At 56.2% G+C, this 26,554-nt stretch overlaps 1 protein-coding gene across 1 annotated transcript in view; it reads right to left on the bottom strand.

Moving 5' to 3' along the window:
- Positions 1-26,554, bottom strand: part of MYH9 (myosin heavy chain 9) — a 92,997-nt gene that overhangs the window by 13,384 nt on the left and 53,059 nt on the right. The window contains exons 6-26 of the mRNA XM_030856098.2: positions 23,292-23,384; positions 22,749-22,812; positions 22,089-22,187; positions 21,538-21,681; positions 20,704-20,799; positions 19,774-19,892; positions 17,822-17,974; positions 16,647-16,820; positions 15,787-15,960; positions 13,375-13,489; positions 10,680-10,873; positions 10,230-10,351; positions 9,384-9,453; positions 7,393-7,553; positions 6,437-6,545; positions 5,288-5,419; positions 4,686-4,892; positions 4,023-4,160; positions 3,254-3,377; positions 1,167-1,338; positions 169-381 (exon numbers count right to left, since the gene is read on the bottom strand). Of these exons, the coding sequence (XP_030711958.1) occupies positions 169-381; positions 1,167-1,338; positions 3,254-3,377; positions 4,023-4,160; positions 4,686-4,892; positions 5,288-5,419; positions 6,437-6,545; positions 7,393-7,553; positions 9,384-9,453; positions 10,230-10,351; positions 10,680-10,873; positions 13,375-13,489; positions 15,787-15,960; positions 16,647-16,820; positions 17,822-17,974; positions 19,774-19,892; positions 20,704-20,799; positions 21,538-21,681; positions 22,089-22,187; positions 22,749-22,812; positions 23,292-23,384 (2,873 nt within the window). The remainder of the gene's footprint in view (positions 1-168; positions 382-1,166; positions 1,339-3,253; positions 3,378-4,022; positions 4,161-4,685; positions 4,893-5,287; positions 5,420-6,436; positions 6,546-7,392; positions 7,554-9,383; positions 9,454-10,229; positions 10,352-10,679; positions 10,874-13,374; positions 13,490-15,786; positions 15,961-16,646; positions 16,821-17,821; positions 17,975-19,773; positions 19,893-20,703; positions 20,800-21,537; positions 21,682-22,088; positions 22,188-22,748; positions 22,813-23,291; positions 23,385-26,554) is intronic.

The following is a 26,554-nucleotide window of genomic DNA, read 5'->3' as shown; positions in this document are numbered from 1 at the left end:
GGAGAAGCTGCTGAGGAACCATCAGCTTCCGAGCTCTCTGCTCCATGACAATAGGCCACTGTATGTATGCAGAGACTTGGGGTCCACCCCTCCCAGGCCACAGCCTCCCCTTCCCTGCACCACCACCCCTATCCCTCAGCGACTGGGGCGGTCGGTCCCAAGACACACCTGAGCTCCTGCTGGGCAGCCGTGGAGTCCAGAGTGTCCTCCAACTCCGTTTTTAGAGCCTCCAGCTCTTCCCCGAGGTCCCGTTTCTGCTTCTCAGCTTTATTCCTAGCAGCACGCTCAGACTCCAGGTCTTCTTGGAGTTCGGAAATCTGAGATTCCAGCTCCCGGATCTTCTTTAGGGCCATGTTCTTCTGGGCGGCTTCTTCTTCCACTCTGCCAAAGAGAGCAACAACATCAGGACGAGGTCACTGTCACCTACGGAGAGCAGAGTCTGCAGAAAAGGCTTCAGAGAGGTGCAGCCAAAGCCACTTCTGGCAGTCATAATCATGGCCCTTAGGAGCTCTTCTCAGCGAAAACATCTGACGCATCCAGAAGACTTAGCGCTATTCCACTTTGAGAATTCAAAAACCTACAGAAGAATCATTTCATTTTCCAAATTAAGATTCAGTCCTTTAAACATTAAAAAAAAATGAAATGTTAACTGAAAAAAAAAAAGGAAATAAAATGCTACAGTCCATGATTACAGCAACTAAGTAGAAATACAAACGTGCTCCGACTTTGGGGGATAATGATGTGTCAGTGCACATTCATGAATTGTAACAAATGTATCACTCTTGCGGGGGAGGTTGCTAATGAGGGAGGCTGTTCACGTGGGGACTTGGGAATTCGCTGTAACTTCTGCTCAATTTTGTTATGAATCTAAATATGCCTGGAAAAATAAAATCTATTTTTTAAAAGCATGCCTGTAGCCATGAAATTTTAAAAAGGAAAGGAAAGAATTACTATGATTGGATGACTAGGGTTGTGGATGAATTTTTGGGGGGATTACAAATGACAGAGAAGCCTTAGACTGCACTTTTAGTGAACAGAAAATGTTTTGTCATTAATTGGCTTCCAAGACAACAGTGGAGCGCGTGCCCGCAGTTCACTGGTGCACCGAGAGCCACAGCAGGGAGCACGCTGAGAGTGCGGGCACTGGCTGATGCTCTGGCCCTCACCTGGCCAGGGCAGCCTGGAGCTCCTCCTCTTTCTTGGCCAGCTGCATCTTGAGCTCAGCAATCTGAGCCTGCAGCTCGGCGATCTGGTCACTGAGGTCCGTGGAGTCTCCTTCTAGCTTCCGGCGGGTCTTCTCCAGCTCCTGACGCTGCTTCTCCTCTCTTCGCAGGCGCTCTGAGAAGGAAGAATGGAGAGATGCGAACAGACCCCTCAGTGGCTACAGATCTGTCTTTGTCTTCAAATCTTACATAAAATGCCAAATATTTGTTACAAAACATCCGTGCTGTTTAAATGATCATGATTCACACTCGTACCCAATTCCTGGATGAAGGGCAAGAACGTCACCATAAGCTTCCAAGTCCTTGTCTCTCCAACCCCACCCACTGACCCTTCCCACCAAGGGAACTATTCCCCCAAAGTTCATGTTTACAGTTCCCTCGTTTCCCTTTGAGGCTCCACCATGTCTGCATGAATCTGAACTTACATTAGGGATCTGTCCTATATAAATTCTATGGAGACGGTACAGCGGGACCAGAGTCCAATGGGCTTTACGACTCCTGTTATGACGTCACCTAGGTGATGTCCTTAACTTTCTGTGCCTCATCTGAGTAGTAAGGCTATAAGACAAGCTACTTCCTTAGGCTGCTGGGAGGCTCAGATGCGTTGGTATCTGAAAGCACCTGGAACCGTGCCTGCCCATAGAGTGCGCAGTAAGGGCTGGCGACTCTTATTCCTCGTCTTACCTTGGTCGCTCAACATTAAAATCTTGACATTTAGCAACTTAAGTGTCACTGTAATCGACCCATTTGGACTTCTGTCTGTGTGTTCCACCATGTGAACACACCACAACTTACCTGTCTATCCTACAGCTGATGGGCACTTGTAGGATGGGCACAGCCTACAGCTGTGTGCCCTCCTGAGCCACGAAGCCGTGAGCATTCTTGCCCATGACTCCCAAGGCACATGGACAAGAGGGATGGGTTGCAGGCAAAGCTTCAACCTCACTAGGCACTGGCAGACTGTCCTCCGAAACTGTCTACCAAGTTATACTCCCACTGGCAGCGTGTGTGTGTTCTGACTGTTCTACATCTTTGGCAAGACTTGTTAGCGTCAAACTTTCACGTCTGCCAATCCAGGGCCTGCTGCTCCAGGACCTCCTGGATGATGGAGTCTTTCAGACTATTCCCAGGTGAAGAGATCTCTGTGTCAGGACGTCTCTTCCCCTTGATGGTCTGAACACCTTCACCCAGGAGGGGCCAAGAAACCAAGCTGGGAAAATTCTCCTAGCGACCAGCCCAGATGGTTTCAGCCCTACGTCCACTGGGCACTGACAACCGCCCTGCGCACCGGGCTGCCCCACGTCTCTCCAGAGGGAGCAGTGGTTTCTGGCTGGAGCTCAGAGCCCCCCCGGTGGTCTGGGCTCCCCTTGCCCCCTGTACCACTCCTCTCAAGGGGCAGGGGGACAAGGGGTCCCCAGACAGCACAGACCTGGGCTTGTGCCAACCTCCGAGCCACCACGGATCCCAGGGCACAGGGAGACGGAGGCATGACTTGTCTCCCTGCCCCACGTGGAGCAACGGCCTCTCGCGATACCTGCCCGGCATCTTACAACACACACAGCACATCCATGCGCATTATTTAGTTCATTCCTCACACTCACCCTTTCGCTGTGTCCCCTTAGAGGTAAGAGAAACTCAAGCTCACGGAGATTAATAGGTACAAGGTGACACAGCTAGTAAGTGGCAGAGTCGCAGTCAAACCTAGACGCTCCTAGGAAGTCTCAGAAGCTTGGGAAACGCAAAGTGCGCGACATGAGAGAAACGCCAGAGCTCAATTCTCAACACTCGTCACTTGGGGGAGCGTCCCTCCCAACCAGTGCCTGGAGGTCCAGACTCCACAGGGAGCGGGCGCTGACCCCCATGTCTCGAGGGCAGTGGCCGGATACCACAGACCCCAGCCTCGCCCACACACAGCGAGCGGGAGACCCGGCCGGCACTCCAGCTCCTGGCAGCGAGGCCCAGCCTGGGCCCCCGAGCAGGGGACACTCGAGCGATCCCGAGTCCGACCATTGCTGCCGCCACCCCCTTACCCTCCAGGTCGGTGATCATCGCCTCGTGCTTGTTCTTGAGCTTGGCCAGGCTCTTAGATTTCTCCTCCTCTTCCGTGAGGTTGGTGGTGAACTCGGCTATTCTGTCTTCCAGCAGCTTCTTCTCCTGGGGGGCGAGGGTGAGTCAGAGCTTAAAGTCAGTTGAGCGCAGAACACGTCAGCTCTCCTCAAGGCACGGCTCACCCCGACACTGAGGACTGAATGGCGGGGCAGGGCCTTAAACACCTGGTCAAGTTCATTAGGATTTCCTGGATCAAAGGAGTCCTTCGGAAAGGTCACTAGCTCCCCTGCAATAGCTGGGCCTGCGTCACCCCTTTCTGCTCAGGTGAGAAGAGCCGTCAGGTGACAGTGAGCGTCAGCGAGGGAATTCAGGGCAGGCGGGATGACGCCACCTCCTGCATGCCTTCGACCTCCCCCATCCTCACCCCCCAAAGTGCCCCTGCCCTTCTCACTTTCTGCTCTGTGTGGCCACCAGTGGAGTCCTAATCCCACAGTGGCGGCCACACAGCCAGCGTAACTCCCCACATCACAGGGTCCCGGGCAGCCGCCCTGCCCTGTCAACCTGGCCACCCCCATCCTCTGGAGATGGAGGTCAGCATCCTGACCTTGTCCCTCCTTCTCCTCTAACTTGATTCCCAGCTGTTATCTGTCGCCAGGCGGACGCTGACAGGGACCCAGCCGCAGCCCCGAGCCTGGAGCCGCTGCCCCAGCCGCTCGCCCCCGTGCCCCGGCTGCCGGGCTGCCGCCCCACCTTGGCCAGCTTGCAGTTCTGGTCCTCCAGGATGATCTGGCCCTCCTCCAGCTTCTTCAGCTTGGCCTCAGTGGTCACCTTCTCCAGCTGAAGCTTCTGCCGGGCGCTCTCCTCTTCCTCCAGCTGTTCCTCCAGTTCCTAACGGGAAGCCGGGGCGACGCCTGAGCAACTTGGATGCGGCCCGGCCCCCACGTGTGCGGTCATGTATTTAAAACCAGGGTGCGGGGACAAGAACCCCAGTCCAATCGCGGGATCACGTGTTCCGAGGGGCCTCGTCCAGCAAGCATCCGCCCTCCGCTCCTCAGACCAGCCAGAGCCAGGACGGAGGAGGGGAATTAAATTGGCTTCGACGCTCAGTGGGGCAGGCATCTGACACGTCAGAAATAACCACCCAGGGAATTCCCAGGTGCTCCAGTGGTTCAGACTCTGAGCTCTCACTGCCGATGGGCCCGGGTTCAATCCCCGGTCAGGGAACTAAGATCCTACAAGCCGCGCGGCACGGCCGTAAAAAAAAAAAAAAAAAAATCCCCAAAGAGAACACGTCTCCAAGGCTGCCCCCGGGACAAAGGCTGTCCTCCCATGGCACTCGTGGCACCCCTGCTCCCCACGCAGCCCACCCCCCGCCCCATGCCTGAGGTCCGGCCCTGCCCCTCCTCTGGGCACCTGGATGTTCTGCTGCATCTTCCTCTTCTCAGCCTGCAGGTGCTGGCAGCGGTCTTCCTCCTCCTCCACCCTGGCCTCCAGGTCATGGCAGATCTCTTCGAGCTCCTGCTTCTTGGCGGTCAGGCGGGCCCGGAGCTCCTCGGCCTCAGCACACAGTTCCGTTTCTGCCTGGAGCTGCTCCTGCAGCTGCAACTTCTCAGCCATGAGCTGCGAGAACACGTGGGAAATGTGAGCGCTTACGGCCGCCTCGGGCCACTTGTACCCACAGGAGAACTGGTCTCCAGTGCAGGCTCCTGCAGGGAGAACCCTGCTGATGAGAGCAGCTCCCATCTGAGGACGCTTAAGCTGCCCTGCATGTTTAAACATCACGTCCACCGTCCCTCACCACCGCTCCGTGAGCTGTACGTCAAGATCCTGAGGAAACAGGGTCAGAGAGGGGCTGGGCCTTGAACCCAACACTCATGAGCTTCCCATCCCATGGGGTAGCCTTCCTACATCACGAAACCCCGAACAGGGTCGGCAGAGAAATTAACCAGGCATGCCTCGCCTACTGGTTGCCAGCAGGTGGCAGCACTGCCTGGGCAGAGCCTGCAGACACCTACCTGGGACTGGAGGGTCTCCATCTCTGAGAGCCTGCTCTCAGCGGCCAGCTGCTTCTCCCGCACCTTCACCAGCTCCTCCTCCTTGGCCATCATCTCCTCCTCCTGCCGGCTCACCTGCAGCAGCGGCTTGACCTAGGAGAGGAGATTGAGGAGGAAACGTGCTCAGGGGAAGATGCCTGTCCAGGCTGAGAGCCGTGGCGCCTTCCCCTCACCTGTGGAAGCGCAAGCTCATGAGAGTGAGGGGCAGGTAGGACGCAGGGCAGAGGAGGTGCAAATGGGTACAATCTTTCTGGAAATCAATTTGGTACTGCGTGCCATAGGCCTCTGACCCACTAACTACGTTTCGGGGAAACTACCCCTATGTGTACGTGAAGATGTTCAGGACAGCGTTGTTTATAACAGTGAAAATTTCAGAGAGATAAACATCCACTGCTGGAAAAATAGTCAGATAAATTATGAAACAGCTCTAGGGAACAGTATGCTGACTTTTAAAAAATGATGCTCATGAAGGAATTTTAGATGCAAAATGCAAAGTACATGACTGTTTATACAAGTCAAAGCTCAGCTACGTAAGAACGTGTGTGGTTTACACAGCAGAGATTTACTGGGAGTGAAAAAAAAATTTTTTAAAAGCAGACTAAACATGGAAACATCTATTCAATATTGACGTTGGCACAAGGATGAAGGGATTATAGGTGAATTTTTATTTTCTTGTTTACCCTTGTGGTTAGTCTAACTTTTCGCAATTACCACAGATTACTTATCATAAACAAAAGCAGCCTGAACAACTTTACTAATTAACGAATTTTTTGTAAAGGCTAGGGAGGACCCATCCAGCGGGCGCAGATTCTGACCTGCCCGTGGCTTCTGGGTGGGCAGCTCTGTCTCCACGTGGAGCCGTGGTGGGCGGGCTGGGCCCTGACATCCCAGGAGCCGCCCTAGCCCAGCCCGATAGCACCGTGGCCGTCCACGCCGGACACGTGCCCCGGCTCACATCCCTCTAGACCCCATGGGCAGGATCATCCAGGGCTCCTGTGCCGAGCACAGGGACGCAAAGGCAAAGTACCAGCCCCAGGGCCTGAGCCCTGCAGGAGGCCAGCGTGAGGCCTGCCCGTCCCCCGTGTCACGCGGAGGCCCTTCCAGACCCACCTTGGTGAAGAGCCGCCACCACTGCCAGTTGCGCAGCTTGAGGTAGGCGGCACAGTTCCTCTGCAGGACTTTCATGGCCGTCAGCTGCTGCTGCCTCTTGGCGAAGGCCCTGTGGGGCGAGGGTCACAGTCAGCCCTCCAGGTGGGGGACGGCACACCTCCCTCCCGACAGTCCTGACCTCACTTGTGGAGGCTTTTCCGGAGGGACCGACCCCTGCCGGGGGCACCACGAAACAGACGTGGCGGGAAGGAGGTCGGCTTCGGGTAGAATCCTGTGGGTGACCTCACAGAGGGTGCCTGGGGCCGAGGTCACCACAGATCCGAGTCAAGTGTGAGCCCTGGTCATCAAGTCCGTCTATCGACCGCAGCTCCCCACCCTGGTACCACCCACGATCTTGTGGCTTTGGTTTAGAGGGAGAACGTCCGCAGCTGATGACCTACACAGGTCCATTTGTCCAAACTCCACAAACTCATGCTGCGTTCCCCAGCGCTCAGATCTCAGGCTGGAACAGACACCCCTGAGCACAGACACGGAGGGCTCAGGGGACAGATGTGCAGCTGCCCCATCCACCTTCCCGCAGCAAGTCAGCCCCTGACCCCCACAGGAGCTGCTCGGGACTCAAGGCTGGCCTCCTCCTCTGGGAGCACGGCGTCCTCTGGGGACAGCCAGCTCTGGGTGTCATCCTTACGTGAGGGACACAGGAAGGAATAGCGGTGGTAGGAGCTTTCGTGACGAGCAAATCCAAGCGCAGTCACCCCTCCCACCAGCTCACTTTAAACCTCAGGCAGAAATCCAGGAAGTAGGGGGGCAGGGAAGGCCACGGGGGCCTCCCGGGGCGACACCTGACTGGCACTAGGGCGCCCAGGCCACCGCTTCCTCAGTGTCCTCCGCTACAGGAGAGCTGGGAGGGCCCGAGCGCGGGGCAGGCTGGGTGGGGTGGGCGTCCCAGGACTCACTTTCTGGCCAGGTAGCCCCTGCAGCAGGCCTGGAAGCCGATGATGACGTCCGTGATCTTCAGGTCCCGTTCCTCCTCCAGGTGAGCCAGCACGCCGGCCCGGAAGAAGACCTTGCTCTGGCCGATGCGGTACAGGTTGCTGTCGAGCTCCAGGGCTTTGATCTAGACGGAGGCGAGTTGGCCACTTACCCCTTGCCACCCCTGCGGAGCCCTGGAGCAAGGCCAAGGACGGGGGAGGGGCCTGGAGCCTGGGTCAGGCCTGCTCTGTGGGCAGCCTTCTCCTGGTGCAGGGAAAGCGCGGCCGGGGGCACGCTGGGGAGCAGGCAGGTGGGGGCCGGCATGGGGCAGGTAACGAGTCAGACTTGCAGAGAAGCACAGAATCTCGGCCCTGAAGGGAGCCTGGAGGTCTCCTCTTCCTTCCCCGTGCCGCCCTGCACACTGCAGTCACGCTCTACAAATGCCCAGTCAAGTCTCCCTCCAAGCAGAGGTGGCCAAACATCATTGTTTGGTCCAAGCCCAGCAGAGACTCCAGCTCAGGCCAGGATCAAATACTAACTAGATGACCCTAGGCCTTGACCTCCGTGAGCCCATATTTCCTCAGCTGTAAAATGGGAATAACGGTTTCTTTAATTAAAAGAAAAGTTAACAGACAAAGCAAATAATAGCACCTCCTTTCTAGGAGAGCCGTGGGAGTCAAACAAGAGAACGCACAGAAAGCACCTAGCACAGGGTCAAGCGTGTGACCAGTGCCGAACGGGCTTCAGCCGTCATTACCATTACCGGGCTGTTCTGGTTCAGGAACCAGGCTCTTTTACTAAGCCCACGGGCAAGGGTCTGTCTGTCCAACTGTCTGCCTGGGAGAGAAGAGATTTAGAACAAGCTCCAAGAGGCAGAGCCTTGAATAGGGTAAGTGGGATCGGGGGGCCTTGGTGTCCACGAACGACCCGGCAGAGGCCCTGTGAAGAGGGAAGCCCAGGGCAGGTGGAGCCACTGAGGGCATCCCCCGGCCACGCGCCCCACCTCCCTCCCGGCATGAAGAGCCCAAGCTGCCCATCTTCCCTGCAGGGCTGGACGGAGGGGACCTGCTTATGCCAGAAGTGGGGACACCCCTCACTGGCCAGCAGCTAACTCAGCCTCCGGAGAAACAGCGGCCCAGACACGAGCTGGAGGCACACCCTTCTTCCTTCACGCCTCCTCTCTGCCAGGTGACAAGCATCGGAGAGCAGGGAGCTGTGTCTTCTCCCTCCTTTTCTAGCCCCCATCTCCCTGTCCCTTAATGTGCTGCTTTGCACAGAGCAGGTGTTGAATTTTTCTTCCCTCTTCTCTTTCCTCCCCCACCCCCAAGCCCGGCCTATCCTCGGCTGACTCTTTGGAAAGAACGCGAAGTAAAGCAAGCAGGAGGTGGTGGCTACTGACTCTGGACACGTCAGGCCCAGCGGGACGCCTGCCTGCAAAGCAGAAAAACGACTGAGTGGGTACAGCCTCAGCGCGGCCACTGGGTCACCACAGGGCCTTCATTCGCTATGCAGAATCCAGTGCCCACTGCCCGTCAGGCACTGGTTCAGAGCTGGGGGAAAGAGAGGAAAGGTCCAGAAACTCAGACACCGGCAGCTTTGGGCTGGTCGTGGCGCCCTGGTGGCAAGCTGCCCCGCCGACCACACCGCATGTGAAGACCGGAGGAGACGTGCGCAAGAAAGAACCAGAACGTGCCCAAAAGGAAGAGGCCGTCTCACACCACAGCCTTGCCACGCCGCGGCTCTGGCCTCCTCCCTCCCACCTGGCTCCCACACGCTGTCCTGACCCCACCAAGGGCTAAGGGGGCTGCCGCTCAGGGCACCTGGCAGAGTCAGAACCGGCTTGTTGGAGGAACAAGAGAGCACGGTGCCAATGGATGCAAAGGACCCTGTCCAGTCACAGGGGCGCTGGCCACACGGATGCCCAGCAGGCCACGGGTCACCCAACACAGGAGGCGGGGCCAGCAGCTCGACTCACCATGAGCACACACGCCTGCTTCCCATCCATGAAGCCCTTAGGAATGGAATTTGGTGTCAGGATCTCGTATCTGAGGAAGAGAAGGACAGCCAGGTCAGGTTAGCCCTCGCTTGGATTCCACGTGGCCTGGAACATACGTGAGAGATTAGGGTCGTCCCTGTGGTGTAGCAGATGTAGAATTCTTTCCACAGAGTCTCCTAAGGAAAGGGGATATTTGGTGAACCCCGCCCTGCTCTTTCCTTAGGCCAAATGGCACGAGGAAGGCCTGGTGCTTTCCAGAAAGCGAATGGAAACTCATGTCGGGCTGTTTCATTCACTCAAGGGTGAGTTTTGCAGTGGGCTTACTAACTGCTAATCACCCAGCATCCGCATCTGTAACCCCAGAAGGCCACGCCCACCTCTTCACTGAGACGCTGCAGGGAACCACCAATCAACGGGGTGGTCCAAGAAATTAAACCCAGGGCTGCATCAAGACGGCAACTGGCGCTAAACACAGTCATTAAGCAAAGAAGCCGGTGTCACTACTGTCCCCCTCTGCACACATAGCAGACTTCCATTTCCATCAAGTTCCTTTAATACCCAAGGCTCCAGCTGATCCTCCTTTAATTTCTTTCCAGAGCTCCTCTAACTGTAGCAAACAGCGCCAGGCTCCCAAAGTGACTAGGAGTGAAAGCCAATGAGATAACTTTTGTTTCAGAAACAAAACAGAGAAATCCCTCCTCCCGCAGACGGTGGCACAGAGAACCGTGTGAGGAGCCGGCCGGAACTCAACTCCATGTGGACGAGGAAACGGCTCCCCTACCGGAGGCCCCTGCTGGGATGCAGCCGGCCCTGGGCCCTGCTCACCTCTGCCGGAACTCCTGGAAGACCACGCGGTTGGGGAAGCCCTGGCGGCAGATTCGGATGCCCTCGAGAACCCCGTTGCAGCGCAGCTGGTCCAGCACCAGATGGGGGTCCAGCTTGCCAGCCTAGGGAGGAAAATACACGCACCTGCTCTTACTTCTGCACCCAGGAACTGATGGAGAGAGGGGCAGCCCCCTCTGCATGAAACAGGGCAAAAGCCCCCAAGGGAGTTGGGAGTCGCTGCCGCCCACAGGTTTTGACAGCCCAGTTAATTACGTGATCCAGGTCCGGGAGAGGCAGAAACACAGGCTACGAAGGCAGCTTAGCCCCTAAGGGTGCCTGAGCCACCCCGCCGGGGAACTTAACCGAGGCCACTGTGTGCGGCGGGGGACAGAGCTTCTGCACAGGGAGACAGACAAGAGTGGAGTGGCCCGCATGTGTGCCCGCCCACACCTTCTTCTCGTGGTTGGGGATGATGCAGCGGACGAAGTTGGGGTTGGTGTTCCTCAGCGTGGCCATGAGCTTGACCAGCTGCTCCTTGTACAGCTGTCCCACCGTGCGAAACATGCCCTTGCGTGTCTTGAAGGCCCCTGGCAGCGCCGTCTCCGACATGCCAGCCACCTGGTCCAGGCCGATGATGCGGTCCACTGCAGAGAGCACGCAGAAGCACTTGAGTACCCGGCGGTCCAGGTGAGGGCGGAGGGGTGGGAAAGACAGACAGACAATCTGGACAGAAAGAGAGGAGACTACGGAACAGCAGACTGTTTCTACTTGGAGTCTACACAGCAGGCTAAAGTCATCTCCAAATGTTGAGCGAAGGTGGCCTTGTGAGCAAGGAGCAGAAAGCAGGAAGCACTCTTTGGAAAGGGTGCAGAGCCACTGAGGGGAGCAGCGCACCTGTGAAGGCTAACTCCACATCCACGGCGCTCATCTCAGCCACCCTGGAAAGCTCCTAACCCAGAGACACAACAGAGCTAACACTGGGAGATTAGGATTGACGTTTATACACTACCATGTGTAAAACAGATAGCTAGTGGGAACCTGGAAGCACAGGAAGTTCAGCTCAGTGCTCTGTGACGACCTAGATGGCGGGGATGTGTGTGTGTTGAGGGTGGAGGATGGGGGTGGGAGGGAGGACATATAGGTGTACATATAGCTAATTCACTTCATTGTACAGCAGAAACTAACACAACATTGTAAAGCAATTATACTCCAAAACAAAACAAAACAAAACAAAACAGAATCCCCTTTCACACTAGCTGCGATTCAGATAAGTTGATAGGAGCTGTGTAGCCTTTTGGTGAGTGTTGTGATGGCTGGTAAATAACAACCCTTTGCTATGAGAATAACTGTAAAAAGAAAACAGACCTAATAACGCATTTTGGAGCGGCGAGCCAAGCTCGTCCACTTGCCTGGCTCCGAGGAGGTGTTCAACTTGACTTACAGGAACCCTGTAGTCCTCGGATCCCAGATGAAATGAAAAACTCAGCACCCTGAATTCACGTTGACCTTTACCTGAGAGCACTGGGCTAGGAGTCAGAAGGCAGGAGCTCTAAAGCGACTCTGCCGTCGCCTGCAGGATTCTGGACGAGCCCCTCTCTGTCTGCAGCGGCCCCACGCAGGGCTCTCTACATCAGGGACCTAGCGCAGCAGGAATGGTGTCGGAGCAGAGAGTTCCAGACAACCACTTCTGCCAGTGACGACCCCTTCTCCCTCTCGTCTCCCCTGGTCTCCAAGCTCAGGGGTCTTTATCATCTAAGCCCACCCTCCAAGGAAGAAGCCCTCATCACCATGGCTCCCACCCAGAACAATGAAATGAACTGCTTCCTCCCAGGCGGAAACAAAACAACGAACAAACCCAACCTAAGTGGCCGGCAATTTGAGGCCAGTCTTAAGCAAGAGCCAATGTTAAATTTGAAAGCTTCCATTGCTGGCTACAAAAGTTAAGAATTCTGTGACAAAGTCGGTTTCCTATTCCTCTGCGGCCAGATCTCTTATTTTTTTGAAGGCAACACAAAGGACTGTTGCTCAAGAGGGAAGCTGGGAGTGAGGATGGACCCGATGAACCCTCTCAATTAAAACGGGAGGCATCTGGACCTCATGCAGCCACCGCAGGGCCCCTCTGGCCACCAAAGGTGTCCTGGGAGTGGGTGGCTTGTGACGGCCACTCAGGTTGCCCAGCGTGAGGTCAAACACGCCCCGTAACAACTCGCCGTTTCATGTAAGTGTGCCCTGCCCCCGGAAGGCCTGGCCCGGGAGGAGCAGGTGACTGCTGCGTACACACACAGGTGCACGCACGCACAGACACACGAACGTGTAACAGCAGTGCGCACAGCACCTCGTGCTGAGACACGGCAGCCATGCAATCAATGAGACGCCGCCTTCACGGGCGGGAGTTCTGAAGGGGATATAGATTGTAAAATGATTTTTTTTCCTTTTAAGATCTAACAAGAAGTGTCAATATCAAAACACGGCCCTGATGTGCCTGGTTTTCCACTGGAGGCCTGGAGGCGATGGGGAGGGGGAAGGGCCCTCCCCACAAGCCCGGGGCCGAGACCAGGGAAGGGGCACAGTCAGGCAGCAGCAGCCACGGCAGAGAACGCTGAGCAGAAGCGCTCGTCACGCAGCCCTGGGTGCACCACACACGGACGGACGCCGCACCGGGCAGCCAGTCACCTGGTTCTAGGAGGAGGAGGGTAGGAAAGCGCTGATAGAAATGGGCTCTCTGGGTGCTCTGCGTCTCTGCAACAGAGAGGTTAAAGCAACACCCAGGCAGAAGGGAGGAGAGACCAGCAGAGACAAGGAAAAGAACGACTTCCGGAGCTACCAGCTACCGGGGAGAGGCAGGGAGGCAGTAAGGAGTGGGACGGGAACCTGGGCGCCGGGCCATCACGCGACCCCCCCCACCCCCCGCGCTAGAAAGGGCTTGTCTGTGGCCGCGGAGCCCAGGGAAGCCTCTGCCCAAGAGCAAGTGGCTGCGCAGCATGTTCAAGGATGCTCGGGGCTCAAGGACAGGGTGACCGTAAGGGTCGGAGGATCCCAGGCTCCCGGGTGCTAAGCGGTCCACGTCCTGGGCTCGGCCCGCTGCCGTGGAGGGAAGAGGCCCAGCCGGGGGCACCGGGAGGCGGGGTGAGGGCCAAGGGCGTACCATCCTTCCACAGCTCTGAGACGAACTTGTCGGAGGACTGGTGCAGCAGCGTGGCGATGTTGTCGTTCAGCGGGTCCATATTCTTCATCAGCCACTCGTCAGCTTTGTAATCCACCTGCAAGACGGGACCCCAGGTTACGGGCTGCTTGGGGGACTTCGGCGCGCGCAGCCTCTCCGATGACCAGCCGACCCCACAGGCGGAAACATTAAAAACTGTGAACCCCCGGCCCGGCATTTGCATCCCCAAGAAGGAAATGATGAGTGGCCAGGGCGGAGCCTCCATGAGATGTTCTCTGCGGAATCACGCAGAAAGCAAAAAATTTAAGCCACGCGAACCCCAAGCAAATGGTTATAGTTACACCACGGAATGTTCTGTTTTTAATTTTTTTAAGGTAACGTGAACATAAAGAAAAAATCCTGAAAGGACGTTAACCAAAATGTGGTAATATTTCTTTTTAGTAACAGGCAAGTAAGTTTTACTTTTTCTTTGTCATTTCAGGATACCCAGGTTTTCCTGGATATGTGTTATTCTTATCTTTTTTTCTGTTTTAATTAATTTATTTTAGTTTTGGCTGAGTTGGGTCTTTGTTGCTGTGCGCGGGCTTTCTCTAGTTGCGGCGCACCAGCTTCTCATTGCGGTGGCTTCTCTTGTTGCGGGGCACGGGCTCTAGGCACGCGGGCTTCAGTAGTTGCAGCACGTGGGCTCAGTAGTTGTGGCTCCCGGGCTCAGTAGTTGTGGCGCACGGGCTTAGCTGCTCTGCAGCATGTGGGATATTCCCAGATCAGGGCTCGAACCCGTGTTCCCTGCATTGGCAGGCGGATTCTTAACCACTGTGCCACCAGGGAAGCCCCCTATTCTTATCTTTTTTGAAATATGTCCTTAATAACAAGAGTGGTACAACATTATGTATTCTAACAATACAAACAGAGCGGGAAGCTGCTGCAACTCCCGCCCTAAACCACATAGCAGTAACCGCCGCTCTCAGCCGGTGGTCCCCTCCTGGCCCCTCTCGACAGGTTTCCGCACACGTACTGCTATTGATGACAAGGTAGAGGATGGTGGCTTCTTTCTCCCTAGGGACAGAGTTACCTCCTGGGAGACGACAAACCCTGGAGCTGAGTGTCTCGGCCATCTGTCCCCCGGGCACAGGCAGCATCCTTGTCCTTTTAGCTGCTGTGGTGCAGCGCAGGCGAGGATGCACACGGTCAGTCTCACCGTTCAGGCCCCTCGGGGGCTTTTGGGTGTTCCCAGTTTCCGCATCACAGACAACAGTGCAACAAAAGCCCTGCTACATTTCTAACAGGGGTGGAAGTGGAAATGGGGCTTTAGGTGCCATTACCTTAGGTAACGAGAAAACAGAGGTTTTTTAAACAGGGAGTTTGTGGGAATTCCCTGGTGGTCCACTGGTTAGGACTCGGCACTTTCGCTGCTGTGGGCCCGGGTTCGATCCCTGGTTGGTGAATTTAGATCCTGCAAGCCGCACGGCACAGCCCCCCAAAATAAATAAATCTCATCACACACCCGAGTGTAACCAATAGTTAGATACTCCATGCAAGCAACACAGTTTGCTGAGAAAACCCAGCTTTAGTCTAAGCACGGACCTCTGCAGACTCGGGACATCCCTGTTCAGTTAGGTTCAAGCCCCAGGAACAAGCCAGCTGGTGTGAAGGCAGCTCTGCCACTTACTGGCCGGTGGCCTTGGCAATAACAAAGCCATCATCTATGGGTGTGTCTCACCCAGAGGACTGTGCCACCCCCATGTGGCAGATGTTCTGGGATGTCTGGAGACATTTCTGGTTTGGCAAGTAGGGAGGGTGCTGCTGACCTCTGGTGGGGAGAAGCCAGAGACACTGACAAACATCCTATAACACACAGGACGGGCCCCGACCACAGACTGACCCGGCCCCCGAGTGGGCAGTGTGGAGGCTGAGAGGCCCTGCCCCAGAGCACCGACCGCCGACTCTGGGCTCACAAGCTCCTTTAATCCCTGTTACCCAGTTCAGTGGTGGTCACCCCCACTTTCCATGTGACTCAACCAAGGCTCAGAGAAGTGAGGGAACCAGCCCAAAGTCACACAGGGGCAGAGCTCTAACACAGACTCCACGGCCTGTGTCTTTAGCACAAATCTCATTTCCGCGCCTGGAAAATGCACCTAATGATAACACACAACAGGACACCAGCCTGAGCACCTCACAGGATTGCTGCAAGCTTCTAACAAAACGGAACACGTGATGGTGCTTGGCGAGGTGGGGGAGTCCCGTGAATGCTGAAGGCACCAGGCACATTATCGGACGAGTCACGGGACAAGGATACTGCGCCCCGCCCCACACCTCGGGGCTCCCGGTCTTAGAATCGCCTCTAAGTCTCCTACGCAGGTCCGGCCGACACCTTCCTGTGCGTGTGAGCCTCACCTTGCCAGCGTAGTGGATGATGCAGAAATCCGCTTTGTCCTTCAGCTGCTTGGGCTTCTGGAACTTGGGGTGGGTGCCCTGCTCCTGCACCACCTTCTCCACGAAACTCTTGTCCGTGGCTTTGGGGAACCAGCACTCCTCGTCCAGCAGGGCCAGGATGCCTGGGGGGCCTGCCTGGAGGAAGCACAGCGTCGCACGGGTGAGCTCGACCTGGAAACCCACCCATTCCTGCCCTCGTAAGAAGCCCAAGCCCAGAATCTCTCCAGAAGGTAGGCAGTGCTTCCCCGCAGGGAGGAAAAAAAAACAGAAGAAGAAGAAGAAGAGGAAGAAGAAGCAGCAGCACTGCCGAAAGCACTCAATTTAAGAGCTCTAGCTCAAAAGAAACTGCTGGGGTCTAGGCTACAGCTGCATCAGAAGGGCTCTCCAATGAGTGCACTGGAAATCCCTTGGCGGGCTTGATGGGCCAAGCAGACCCCCGGCCCACGTCCAGAGGCTGCCCCCAGCAGATGCCCCGTTCCCCGAGTCCCTCCGCATCCCCTCCCCCGCCCTCCATATCCACACAGCTACATGGTGACAGGTGACACTTAGGACAAGCCCCCCGAGGAGGAGGAAGCACCCCAGAGCCCCAAAAGCCTTCCGTACACTGAGTTTATAAAACAAGAGAGCAGACTCGGACATCGTGGGGACTGGCTGACAGGCCTGGGAGCCACATGGGTTCTTGTTTGTTAGAAAATGCAACTGATGAAAAAAAAACTCATCGCAAAAGCAAATCGTTTCATGTCAGAATTCTGGGTAGTTCCAGCCCCAGAAGGGCAGAGCGAAGAGGGCGGGGGTGAAGCCCCCCCAGGTGTGGCTCTTACTGGCTTCTCGATGAGGTCGATGCAGGGCTGCAGGTCGAGGCCAAAGTCGATGAAGTTCCACTCGATGCCCTCGCGCTGGTACTCCTCCTGCTCCAGGATGAACATCGTGTGGTTGAAGAGCTGCTGCAGCTTCTCGTTGGTGTAGTTGATGCACAGCTGCTCGAAGGAGTTCAGCTGCAAGAGGGAGACAGGGTCACGGACGTGCCACCCTCCCGCTACACGGCCTGCAAGTCCCTTGGCAAGAACCTCCTGGGGCCCACGGACCTCGCCAGCAGCCTGTAAAGTCCCTTATCTCAGGATAAAGTTTTTAAACGCATAAAATAGATTCTAAAAGAAAGAAGTTATGCTGAAATGTAATCATCAAAATATTGTGACAGGAATACACGGTGCTCCTTCATTAAAAGGCACGAGCCACGGGCTTAACAACTTCCAGAATATTGAAGGAGACGAACGTAACTGATATTATATCTCTTCAATGACTGCTGTGACGTGAAAACGTCTGATTTCTAGTGGTGACACATCCAACCACTGTTAATGCAACTGAGGTCTGCACACTCTGTTCAAGCCACAATTCAAAACACTGCATCATTTCAATGAAAAGTTAGTAAAAATAAAGAGGTGATTTTTTTTCCCCACCCACGTTCATGGTTCCTCTGAAATCTGCCATGGACCCCAGGATAAGAACCTCTGCTGATCTACTTTATCAGTTTTTCCTACCTGATGTCTTTATGGGCAGGGACCATATCTTGTCACAACGCTCATAATATTTGAGAATACATAAACAATGAATCAACAGAAAGCCCCTGTCCATGAGGCCTCCTGGAACCCCATCCAGAAGGTATCATTCTTGCCAGCATTTCTGGTTGGCAAAGGGCATCTTTTCTTTTTTTTTTTTTAAGTTTTGAATTTTATTTTATTTTTTTATACAGCAGGTTCTTATTAGTTATCCACTTTATACATATTAGTGTATATATGTCAATCCCAATCTCCCAATTCACCCCACAGGGCATCTTGTTTAAGCTAAAAATACACCCAACCGGCGTCTTGTGTCTCCACACAAGCAAGGAGGTGGCCAGCTCGCATTGCTGTGGGGCTATGGGAGAAAGGACCCCAGTCCCAGGAGAAGGCAGCCCAGAGGCTCAGGAGGCGGGAGGGGGCAAAAGGGAGAAGCTCACATCGAAGATCTCGAAGCCGGCGATGTCCAGGATCCCGATGAACGAGGCGCCCTGCCTCTTGGTCTTGTCCAGAGCCTTGTTGATGCGCAGGACCAGCCAGCGGAACATGCGCTCGTAGGTGGCCTTGGCCAAGGCCTCAATGGCAAAGTCAGCCTGGTGCAGGGGACACCCGGGGGGGCGGGGAGTCAGATACAGGAAGCCTTCAAGTCCTCATTCCCTCTGCCCCAGTAATGTCCCCTGTGGACCGCCCCCCCCCACCAAGAGAAACAGCCCTAAGGATGGAAAAAAAGCTTCATGCACAAATACGTTCACTGTGGTGGTGTCTACAATGAAGGAAGCTGCAGTAACCTAAATATCCAACAATACAGGCAGAGTGAACTTAGACATCTGCAAAGACCTTTTTAAAATAAACGGAGACGAACTGAAGTATCTACAGAAGAAATGACAAGATGTCCGAGATTTGCTTCAAGTTACACAGTTAGGGGTGCAGGGCGACCAGATGAACCAGGAACCAAGCTTGGCCTTGAGTCAGTGACTCCTGAAGACGCCTGTGTGATGGGCACATGGGCTCCCTGCGCTATTCTCCACTTTACTGTGCAAATGTTCAAGAAGTTCCGTAATGAAAAGCCAAGGTGACAACTACGTTTAAAAAGGAAAAAAAGGGGGCTTCCCTGGTGGCACAGTGGTTACGAATCCGCCTGCCAATGCAGGGGACACGGGTTTGAGCCCTGGTCCGGGAAGATCCTATACACCACGGAGCAACTAAGCCTGTGCGCCACAACTACTGAGCCTGTGCTCTACGGCCCGTGAGCCACAACTACTGAAGCCCGCGTAGCTAGAGCCAGTGCTCTGCAACAAGAGAAGCCACCGCAATGAGAAGCCCGCGCGCGAAACGAAGAGTAGCCCCCGCTCGACGCATCTAGAGAAAGCCCGCGCACAGCAATGAAGACCCAATGCAGCCAAAAAATAAATAAATAAGTAAATTTTTTTTAAAAAAGAGTAGTTTAAAAAAAAAGAAGGAAGGAAAAGGCCTTGCAGGAAGGAAAAAGCCTTGCAGGAAGGAAAAAGCTGCCCAGTAAGCATCACTGGGTAGGACTGGGGCAATTTTTTTCCATCTCTAGACTTCTTTGATTTTTCTGAATCTTAAGTGTTCACGTAGTATTTTCATAATGAAAAAATTAAGCTTCTTTAATTATCAGGGAAATGAACAGTTGGTCATAATCATGCCCGCTGCCTTCTGAAAACAGCTTTGGAGGGAGGGCTTTGCCCAGAACCAGCTGTCAGCCACCAGCGGGAGGCCCCGTGGACGGCACCCTTTGGAAAAAGAACTCATCAACGTGAATTCAAAGTAATTTTGAGAGACGGGAGGAGCAGCGGCCTAAAACCACCCAGCGCCAGGGCAGAGAGAAACTAGAAACCACCCACAGAGGCCCTGCGGGCAGGGACTCGGGTCCTGGGCGGCGGGCACATGCGAGCAGCACAGACCCCTGCCCGGCTCTCGCCACGTGCAGCAGGACAGCACGTGGGGGACAGACAGCCCTGAGGCCTGGGCTCCAAGAATGGCGGGTGCCGCCGCCCTGGCACCAGGATGAGTTGTGCTACAGGAACGCTCTGGGCTTGCCTCGCTTTATCCTGGAACAGGATACCCCTGCATCCTCGCCCACCCATCAGCTCAACATCGACTCCAGGGAACAGGCACATGGCAGCCCAGAGTTCCCACCGAGGGCGGCGCTTCCTAGGCGGGGGCCTTGGCCATGTTCCTGGACCCTGGGCCCAGCTTCCTTGTGCTCTCAGTGGGGGTAACACCACCTGCTCTCCGAGGTGCTGCGAGGACCCAGTGAGGAACCCAGGCGACAGTACCGAACACCGAGGATGCTGCAGCGCAGGCCTCAACCTGGCCACTGCAGCGGCCCTTGCAAAGGAGGCGGCCCGACCCCAGCCAGAGGGCTTACCTGCTCCTTCGTCTGAGCCTTCTGGACGTAATCCCGTCCCACCTTGATGCGAGGGGTGAGGATTCCTCTGGTGAAATCGGTCACGTTGATACCCAACAGGTGGGACACTTTTTGGGCAGCTGATGATTTTCAAAGGGTAAGGAGGGAACGGGTAAAAGGCTTGAATTAAACCCAAGAGAATGGGTCCCTCTGCTCACCCTGGGAAAGTTGTGGTTACTGGGCGATCGTTACCGGACAACCAGCCCGGGCCCCGGCCCTTCCCCCACGGCACACGGAACAGCCAGCTCTCCCCTCGGACAGGCCGGCAGCACGGGTCCTAACCGGGGGCCTGGCGTCCATACCTCCGCACACCCCTGGCCATGTCCTGAGTGTGAAAGAGGGTCCTACCCACAAACAGGACTGACTTGAGGCAGCGCTGCCCCAGACACAGGGGACGGAACAGGGCAATCCACACGCGCGTGGGTCAAATTTTTTCAAGAGCCCCTAAGAAGCTAAGGGTAACGTAAGCCCCTAAGAAGCGCATGTGAAGGCTAACATAAGCGAGTCAGCTGCAACGACCCAAGGGACTAGCAGTGACCGAGGAGCTGGGGTGACGACTTTGCTTCATGTCCTTGCGAGTACACGTGCAAGGCAAGTGACAGCAGAAATGACTGTTTTACAGAGACAACCGGTCTGGTCTCAGAACAAATGAGGGGAAATGCTGGGCCATAGGATCATGGGTTTTCGAACTCATTCTGATGCTTACTCTGTGAAGCAGCAGGGTCGTGTTCGTGTGTGTTTCACAAAAAGTACAGAGTGACGGGCAGCCACAAACACACACGCAACAGAAAAGACAGGAGTGTGTGCAATTTCTCCAAGACTCTTTCTCCTAAGCCAGTGCAAGCCCAGGCACCTGCCCCTCTACCTCAGGTGAGGGGCCCATGCGGTCACCTGTGTTGTCGGGCATGGATGCCTGGTCGGTGTTACGCTCCTTCTTGAAGACGATGTTGCCGAGCTGGAGGACCCCCGAGATGACCCGCAGCAAGCCTTCAGGTGCAATCGAAGGCAGGTCAGAACCAGGCGGGGGGTGGAATAAGCCCCTGAGTGGGGTGTCTCCCCCCAGAGGCCCTCAGGCAAGACGAGCCACGTGGGGGGCGCCAGGCCTCGGCCTAAAGCATGTCTCCAGGGCCTCTGGCTGACCTCAGCTTAGATACAAGCTCTGTTAACATTCCCAACATCTCCAAGTCCGGACCAAGGATGCGCCTCTACCCAGGGGCACGTGGTCTATTTTTATAAAGTTTTATTGGGACACAGCCACGCCCATCCATTCACATGCTATCTGTGGAGCTAAGGTGACTGACCCTAACGCTAGAGAATGGAAGTCTCCCAATCTTCCTAAAATAAAGCCTTCAGGCCCTCCTCACCCTCCCTCTAGAGAAACGAGAAGACACAGGCAAGCCGCACACTGTGTTCACTCTGAGCTCCGCCAGCGCGGAGACCCCAGCCAAGCCCCTTCCATGCTCACCCTGGACAAAGCAGGACTAGCCCACTTTTAGCAAATGGCAAGAGCACGAGTGGTGGACCCAGACCCTGGGCACTTAGTAGCCTGTCCTCTGTTCCCCTATGTCCCCAGGCAATACGACCGGGAGAAATAATCCTGAGCCTCCAATCTGAGGGACCGTCTACCACACACTCAGGGCCCTCCTCCCGGCCGTTACAGACTCCCTAAGGGCCGGCGCCAGCAGGAAGTGCTCCCCAGGCTGCCCCGGGAGGAGCGGCCCTCACCCATCTGCTCCTCCTCTGGGATGCCCATAATCCGCATGGCCTCCATGGTCTCCTGGAACATGTCCTTGTCCTGCTGCCCGGGGATGGTGACGTGCCCGTTGGACAGGAAGCGGTATTTGCTGTACGGCTCCAGCAGGAGATCAGCTGTGGGGGGCAGAGGGCAAGGTTTCGTGAAGGTCAGGAGGTGCTGGAACCAGAGGCTCCAGTCAACACCGTGACCTCAAAGGTGTGGGAGACCGGGGAGCGCCCTGAAATACCCCAGAAACCGCGGAGTGGCTGGAAAGGCCGACTCTCCCCAGCGTGTGAGAGGGGCACGCACGTAGACCCCCCCCCGCCTGAGAGCACTGGGGCCCCGAGGTCCGCAGCTGCACAGGGACCTGCCAGGCTTTCCTCTGGCGTGGTCGGAAACAGAGGCCAAGCCGTCAGCCGGCCCAGGGACGGAAGTCACGCCCCTCTGGCCCACCCAAAGGCCGAGATTTCATTTCCTAACTGCAGTGTGTGGCCCGACAGCAGGGGGAGCCCCCGTGTCAGGCTGTGGGCCCACCACTCACTCTTGAGATGCTCCCCAGCCCCAGACAGCAGGTAGTAGAAGATGTGGAAGGTCCGCTCTTCCTTGGCTTGGCGGATGGCACGAGATTTCTCCAGGAGGTCTTTGCAAACATTAAGGAATCGTGCTCGCTGGAGAGGGGGCAGCCAGCCCTCCACATGCCCCCAGCCCTGTCCAAAGCCACGGAACTTCACCAGCAGAAAGTGGCAAAACAAGACAAAGGCCAACTACCTTGGCCCTACCCTCCACGGGTGTAGCCTGTGCGGCAGCAGCCCTCACACTTGGGAGCCTTATCTGTTTAAAGGGCCCCCTTCTCACAAGAGAACAGAGCTCAGAACACTCTCACCAGCACAGGCTCTAACACCAGGGAGAGATAAAGTAGCGTCCACCCAGTTCCACTCTCTGGGACCCACACTGGATGATCTTCCGTGGTTCCATCCCATTCTAAGCTGAACTTTTTCCCGCCCGTAAAGAGAAACCTGAGCTCTGAGCTGAGTTCTCAGTGAGCTTAATCCCGGTCCTCTTCCGGGCGGCACAGACAAGGTGTCATAACAGGCCCGGAGAGGGGAAACTGCTGGAATCAGGAAGCAGCTTCTTCTCCATCAAGGTCACATCTCTCCCCCCCCAGACCCAGAACACTTGTTACAATTAACCACAAGGATACAAGTCTCAATGTTGGCTCCCACAATGTAGCCATTGACATCAAAGTTGATGCGAATGAACTTGCCCTAAGGAAAGACGGATGAAGAGATCAGAGGCCCCATCCTCCAGTCCCACCTCCAGTGGTACAGCCTGGAGGCAGAAAGCCAAGAGACTGAGCCTGTGTCCCCGGCCAGGGGCCCCGCACCCCAACTGCATGGGTGCTCGGGACTCAGAAGGGCCACACGGCTAAGCCTGAGCCGGGCCCAAGTTCCGCCACAGAGGGGAAGAGGGGAGGAGGGAAGAAGTCATCTGGAGGTGTTCCTCCTCCCTGGTCTGGCCCTGCGTTCTAACCGGCTGCCGGTTACAGCAGGACAAGCAGGGCACCGGCAGGGACTCCCCACTGCCTCGCTGGCTTTACCACCTGAGCCGAGCAGCCTCCTTATACAGGTGCGTGACCCAGCCTACTGCACGCGACAGGCCGGCCGGGAAGCGCCAAGTCCGACCCTCCTCCGCGTCTGGGGCGCGAGCGGCCGGTGGGAAGGCGCCCGTGAGCGCCAGCACTCACAAATCGAGAGGAGTTGTCGTTCTTGACCGTCTTGGCGTTCCCGAAGGCCTCCAGGATGGGGTTGGCCTGCAGCAGCTGTCGCTCCAGCTCGCCCTGGAAAGGAACCCAGAGGGGCAGTGAGGGCCAGGCAGCGGCGTGGGCTGGCAGACCTGCCCCGCCAGGTGGAGGGGAGGTGGCAGAGCTGTGTCCACACATCCGACCTGCCAGGGACTGGGGCTTCCGGATGGGCTCTGGCCACACCGGTCTTGGCAGTCCCCGTGTCACTCCAGAGTGACCTTCCCGCCAGGCATCTGGAAACCCTGCTTGGTTTGAACTTACTTCCCTGGGCTTACTTCCCAGGGATCGAAAAGGAAAGCAGGCGGCTCACCCAGCTAGCTCTGGGGACCTGGCCCAGTGGCCTGGATCAACCCTGGAGGATGCGTCGCGAAGTAGCACGTGAGCCAAAAAGAGACACGAAGGCGCCATTCCTTCCCCTGGACAGTTTCCTTCCCAGGTAGGCTGGCCTCCCTCTGTCTTCCTTGCCTCTAAGCCCCACCTGACAGACCGCAAAAAAATTTTTTTTTCCCACAGGACAAGGAGAGAGGGAACCAGATCCACAGAAGACACCAGCTCGTCTCGTCCGTGTCCGAATAAACTCTGCATTCCCCTTGCCGGTCCCCTGTCCTCCACTCCCCCCGCCCCGAAACCTGCTCCCAGCAGCTCAGGCATCTGAGCATGGGATCAACAAGGCCCACGTTGCGCTCTGAATCACTTGTCGAGAACACCAGTAAACCCGACTTGGGGTCTCATGACACCTGGTGGTTGACAACATGCCCCCTTATTTATGCCTTCTTAACCCTGGATTCTCACGATACTTAGGGTAGGAAAGACAGAATAGCCCCATTTCAGAGAAGAGAAGACAGAGGTTGAGGGAGGGGGAATGATTTGCCCAAGGTCATCCAGCCATCAACCAGCAAAGTAGGTCATCGAATTCAAGGTTTCTACCTCACACCTGTCAGTCACTGCCCTGTCTCCCCTGCATCCCCGGCCCCACCTGGGGGCTCTACCCTGTCAGGTGGGCAGGGCTTTCATCCTGCCAGCAGGCCAGGTAATAACTAACACTGCCTAAGGAAAATACGGCTCTTGTTCACCTGCATAGCCGGGCACCCTCTAGGGAGAGAGGACACCACGCAAGGGCCAGGTGGGGTTTTATATTTATCAGCGGGGCTGGAGTCAAGCCAGGACTTTCCGGAAATAAAGGCTGCCTGTAATTTGTGACGAAGGGCAGAACGGGTAGTAGCCGGGGCTCCCGGGAGAGCCGTGAACTACAGCCTCCCAGGCACACCTGCCGCAGACGAGACCTGTCGGCAGAGCACCCAGGATGCTCTGGGGTCGGGCCGAGCCCACCAGAGACCAGAAGGGGCCCCGGCAGACGCTCCTCTTCCCACAGCCAGCCCCGGTCAGGGCTCCTCCCAGGGCTGGGGAGTCTTGTTTTCGGATCGCACAGATTAAGTGGAGGAGGGTCAGTGGAGCCACAGGCGGGCTCTACGGGAGTGCTTGGCACCAGCGGTCATAGGACACTGGGCCTCCATCCCCCGGGCTCAGGCGGGCCTGGGAAGGCGGCCAAGGCAGCCCATGGAGCCAGATTTGGATGCGCTCTGCTCACCCACCCGCTACAACATCCTCTCAAAGCACAGGCCAGGCTGCCAGGCTGGCCGAGCCACTCCCGTTCCCGCAGTCAGATGGGAGCTTGGCCCCTACCGGAGCCTGCCGCCAGCCTGGACGCAAAGCTAAGGCCTCTGTCGGGGACACGGGCTGCTACCGTGGAACGTGGGACCACCAGGCCAACCCAGGAGCGACCACCTCGGATTCCCAAGCCGAGCTCTCTGCTGACAATGGTGGCAGCTAACCTATGGGTTTCTCTTCATTGAGAACAGAAGAGACCTTTATTTTTCAATGAAATCCACATACTGTGAAATTACAAGGTAGGCAGTGTGTGCTCACGAGGTTTGGAATTACCCACCCGGTTCCTGAAGGGCTTCACTGGGTGGAGTTTCTGCCCGGGGCTCTAACTAGCACACAGAAAACAGAGCGAGGAAGAGGAAGAGCGTGAAAGGCCACTGTTCAGCCTCTGGAAGCCCACCTGGAGAGTCCCTTCACCAAGCTCTGCTTTGCCAACCTGCCGTCTGGCCAAAGCCCGGTCCCCCACAAGGTAAGGTGTGGGGTGTCCCGACGGGCGGTCTTGGGATGAGCACCTGGGTCACGGAGGGGAGCGCACGCCCCCAGAGTATGCTGCGACAGGCCCAGAACACAAGGGCGCAGACCAAGTTCAAGAGTGCCTCGTGGCCCAGCTGTGTGTGGGCAATCCCTTCACAGCTTCAGGCAAGGAAATCAACCACACTGGTCAATGGCCTTCACAACTGAGGACCTGAGCAGTCACGGGAAGCCAAGGGCAGCCTATTCGATCGCTCGAGTTGAACTTGGAGCCGGAGACAGGGTGCCCGCCACAAAAAGTGACCTGAGAAAGGGGACGTGACAAGTGTGCCCCTGCATGTCACAGCCCTCACCTGCCGTCCTGAGTGCTGGGGGCCTGCCTTCCCCCCTGCAGCTGGAGCAGCCCATGACGGAAGGCGCATGGAGCCCTGCTCTCTAACTGTGGTACCGCCTCCCATCCCGCAGGGCAGGGACTCCAAGGCCACCCTCCAGAAATCCAGGCACATACTAGGCATTCAATGAATAGTTGGGAAATGGATTTTACTGCAAATCCAGAGATGGAAAACCACAGCTAGAGAACTCCTAACCTCACAGCCCTGTTTTAAAAATAGGTCCCCTAAAAAGAATGGAAAATGGGGGAGGGAGGTGGGTAGAGAGAGGGAGCAAAAGAAAACTTGATTCGTTTCTAAATATAACTCTTGGAGAAAGATTCAGAATGCCTTGCGAAGTTGGACACATGAAAAGTTACTTTTGGTTCGATTCCAGAAGACTGTGCTCTAGGACATTCTGCAGGACACACCCCAGATCCACATGCAAAGAGACACACACCACTACTTACTTATACAGGCTGCGCACGGCGCCCCAGGAAGCGGGGGGCACCCAGACGGCACAGTTCCCCCTGATGGCTTGAGGGGACACCACTGGCACTTAGATTTCACGGGGAAGTTTAAGAGTGTGTGCTTGAGAGAAAGAGAGCACCACACGGGCATGCTTCCGACTGACCACACCTCACTCTGGGGAAGCCTTGTGCGCGGCCTTCCCAGCACTGCTTCGGGCTGGCACTGTGGTGG

The sequence above is a fragment of the Globicephala melas genome, chromosome 10, assembly GCF_963455315.2.
Source record: "Globicephala melas chromosome 10, mGloMel1.2, whole genome shotgun sequence".
Lineage (NCBI taxonomy): Eukaryota > Metazoa > Chordata > Mammalia > Artiodactyla > Delphinidae > Globicephala > Globicephala melas.
This window is presented reverse-complemented; position numbering and strand designations above follow the sequence as displayed.